The sequence below is a fragment of the Aplysia californica genome, unplaced genomic scaffold (genome assembly GCF_000002075.1).
Source record: "Aplysia californica isolate F4 #8 unplaced genomic scaffold, AplCal3.0 scaffold00945, whole genome shotgun sequence".
NCBI lineage: Eukaryota > Metazoa > Mollusca > Gastropoda > Aplysiida > Aplysiidae > Aplysia > Aplysia californica.
In genome coordinates this window covers 58,048-61,617 of record NW_004798215.1, presented here as the reverse complement: position 1 = coordinate 61,617, position 3,570 = coordinate 58,048, and the positions used below count along the sequence as shown (strand labels likewise).

Here is a 3,570-nt window from a genome sequence, read left to right as displayed (position 1 = left end):
CCTCCACCCACCAACCACCCACTCACCTCTGCTCACTGCCGGCAATGATCAGCTGGAACACACCCACACACGCCCCTCTCTTCCCTTCCCAGTACTCCGGGTTAGGGTCCAGTCGCTCCAGGACGTCGAAGGCCTTAGCAGCGTAGTAGAACTGGCCCATCTGATTGGTAGAAATTAGGACAAAATTGTAGCATGGATGCAAGTCTAAATCATTAGCAGCATTCACCATTTCATTCAAGTATTACCACCAAAAAAATAATATAAAATAAAAAAGTAAAAAAAAAGCAACCTTTCGTTATTAACTATAACAATTCTAAGAACATATTTCTCAGCAACTGATTAGGAGACTTCTTTCTTCCCACTTTTCTCAGATTGCTGATAAAAACTATCTGGCATGACATAATCTTGTGACACACACTTGGCAGCATAATAGAGCCAACACATCTGATAGTTCGAAATACTACAGTTGAAATGCTCAGACTGAAAACCATTCATTTTTTATAAACTCTTTCCTAACCTTTGTGTCAAAAGTAATTTCAGTTCAAATGTTTCGGTTGACCATAAAAAAAATTTATTATCAGATATACCTTCAATGTATTATATAATTGCCTTGGACTCATATAAATGGAATTATAATTATCATCAAATATTACTTATTTGTATAATCATTATTATTCTAAAAAGAAAAATGACACGTGACATTTGATAAGTTTTTGAAGAACAACACTCTCATAATTGTACAAAGCAAACAGAATTCTTTCTTACTGTTCACCAGAATTGTTGAAAATTGTACGTAGAGTGTTCATTTTACATTATAGTGTCACCAGTGTTAACTAGAATTGTGTTAAAGCATAGTTTGAGACAAAAAAAGTTTGACCTACCTTGTAGCAGTCGTTGGCAATGAGCTGTAGCAGACTGAAGGACTCGCCGGACGTCTCCATCTTGAGGTACAACTCCCACGCTAGCCGCGCCTTTCTGTTCATGATGTCTGAGAGAGGGGGGAAGAAAAAGCCACAGAATAAAATCCGTTGTCGGAGTAGCGCCATCAAAAGACAGGAATCGTTGGGAAAAAAATACAGTGACAGTGCAGCCTCTCTAGAACGACCTTCGGAACAACGACATCCTTTTTATAGCGACATGGTGTCTTTTTTCCTTATATATATATGAGTAGTAATTTTTGTTTGCCTCTCTGTAACGACAACTCCCTATACGAGATTTTTTGTCTGGTCCCGACACAATCGTCATAGAGGGGCTGCACTGTGTGTTGAAAGACATGGGAAAGGAAAAGGAAGAAGATTCAATTGTCAGAGGTAGGGCCTACTCCGATCCAATCAAACGACAAGAATCATCAGGAAAAACAATGTTTTACAAGATATGTGGAAAGACGAGGAAGAAAGAGAAAAAGTAAACAGCAATTCATAGACAGCAACTGAATTGTCATTTAGGGTGTTCAAAACCTACAATTTAAACATGTTTTTTGTTTTTTTTTACAGAAAGTAAGTGCCGGAAAAGATATACATAACAGAACAGAACAGATTTGGGTAAAAGAAGCACTGAAAAAAACACCTAAAGGATGACACAACACCAGAGCAATCTAGTTTTTATATGAACAATAATAAATGCTCAAGTGAAGATTCTGATTTGAGAAACTTCTCCCCTCCCTCTCCCTCCCCCTCTCCCTCTCCATTAGTCTGTTGACCAAAACAAAAACAAGCAAACAAACCTCCCCCCCCCCCACCCTCCCCCCCTGCCCCATTTTCTCAAAACTTTAACCAATGACTTTGACTGTTGTGGAATGAGACTGAGGAAATGATGGAGGTCTCAGTCACAGCAGACAGAGAGGCATACATGCCACTAAAGTATCAAAACAATTTCTCTCACACGAGGAAATGTGAGTAACAAGATCCACACGGCCGCAGATGGAGCACCAAAGAAATACAAAACAAAACAACCCAAACCATATTAAGTGAAACATCTCACTTACATGTCCTAGCCAGCCAGCTGAGGTATGTGTAGTCATTTTTCGTTTTCTCATTCTGAATCAGGAGGAAAATCTAGACGCAAAGAGGAAAAAAGCAACACAATGACCCAAAAAAATAGAAAACCTCAAAGATTTTGTACTGCACGTGCTTGGAACACTGTCATGATCCATCTACTTTAAATACTTCCATTCTAATCAATTCACAAATTTTAAAAATGTCACATGACATGTACGTTCAATGTTTTATTAAGTTGTGAAATCAAGTTGGAAACACATCCAATATTACAACAGAGAGTACTTATTCAGTAAAACACATCTAATATTACAAGAGAGAGTACTTATTCAGTAAAACACATCTAATATTACAAGAGAGAGTACTTACTCAGTAGCTGCTTCCATCAACAAACATACATTTAAAAAATCTGTTGCCTCAAACGTTCTCCCATCATACATTTTAAAAAATCTGTTGTATCAAATAGGGTTAACCCTGCAAATGTTATCCTTCATTCTCTTCTCTCCTACCTCCTCCGCCTCCTTGAAGTTGCCCACCGCGGCCTTGGCTTGGGCGTAGTTGAAGTTGAAATTGTCATCATTGTAGAAATAGCTCTGAAATGTGGGAGACAACAAAATTAGGTCAACTTAATCTATAATCAGAAAGTTACCTCTTCTAGCAAGTGGTACGACAAAATATACAGATGCAGGCACCATTGGTAAACCTGTTCGTGCAGTTATTAAGAGTTATGGGAATTGGTTATCATGAAATGCCAGATCTACAACACACATCGATAGTCGCTGCTAGCCACTCCTTTCTCTGATCACCTTGGGTGCTCTCAAAAAAAAAAACTACTAAAAAATCCACTAGCAATGCATCAGTAACTTATGGCAATAACAGCTTACCTTGATTGAGTTCAGATAAATCAACACATCCTCAAACTGTTTGAGAAGGAAGAAACAAGACGCCATACACTGCCTTCCTGGGATGGTGTCTGGAAACAAGGATGGAAATATACGATAAATTACTGGTACAATAAATATAATAATATGAATAAGCAAAAAATGTTTCAGACAATCCATCGCTACATTGTATATATACTAAGGATGGAAATATACAACAAATGACTTGTACAAAAATATATGAATTTTAGTTTTAGAAGAGGTTTTACGGCGCCCGCAACTGCATAAAGTCATATGAGCGCCAGAATATTAGAGGTGTTACAAGAGAGTAACAAACATAAAAAAAGAAGAAGGGGAGATAAGAACGATAGATATTTCATAGGAAAGAAGAAGCAAGCCATATCAGAGCACCCGCTAACCATCCACTAATATATGAATAAACAGAAACGTTTAGTTTAGACAAACCGTCACTACCAAGGACAGAAATATACAACAAATTACTGATACAATAAATACATATATCTATAAAGAGCAAAAGTTTAAGAAAAACTTCAGCTACGTACACTTCGTTATAACACTTGTAGGACACGCAGGACAAACAGAGAGCAGCAGTAAGGAACATACAAAATGTCACCATAACTACACAGTGAGTCCATGCAATCATACAAAATGTCACCATAACTACATAGTGAGTC

At 37.6% G+C, this 3,570-nt stretch overlaps 1 protein-coding gene across 1 annotated transcript in view; it reads right to left on the bottom strand.

Annotated features, from left to right (window-relative positions):
• Positions 1-26: 26 nt before the first annotated feature.
• Positions 27-3,570, bottom strand: part of LOC101856615 (intraflagellar transport protein 56) — a gene marked incomplete at both ends in the record, with an annotated part of 17,829 nt that continues 14,285 nt past the window's right edge. Inside the window, 1 exon segment of the mRNA XM_005110790.2 lies at positions 27-160. Coding sequence (XP_005110847.2) covers positions 27-160 — 134 coding nt within the window.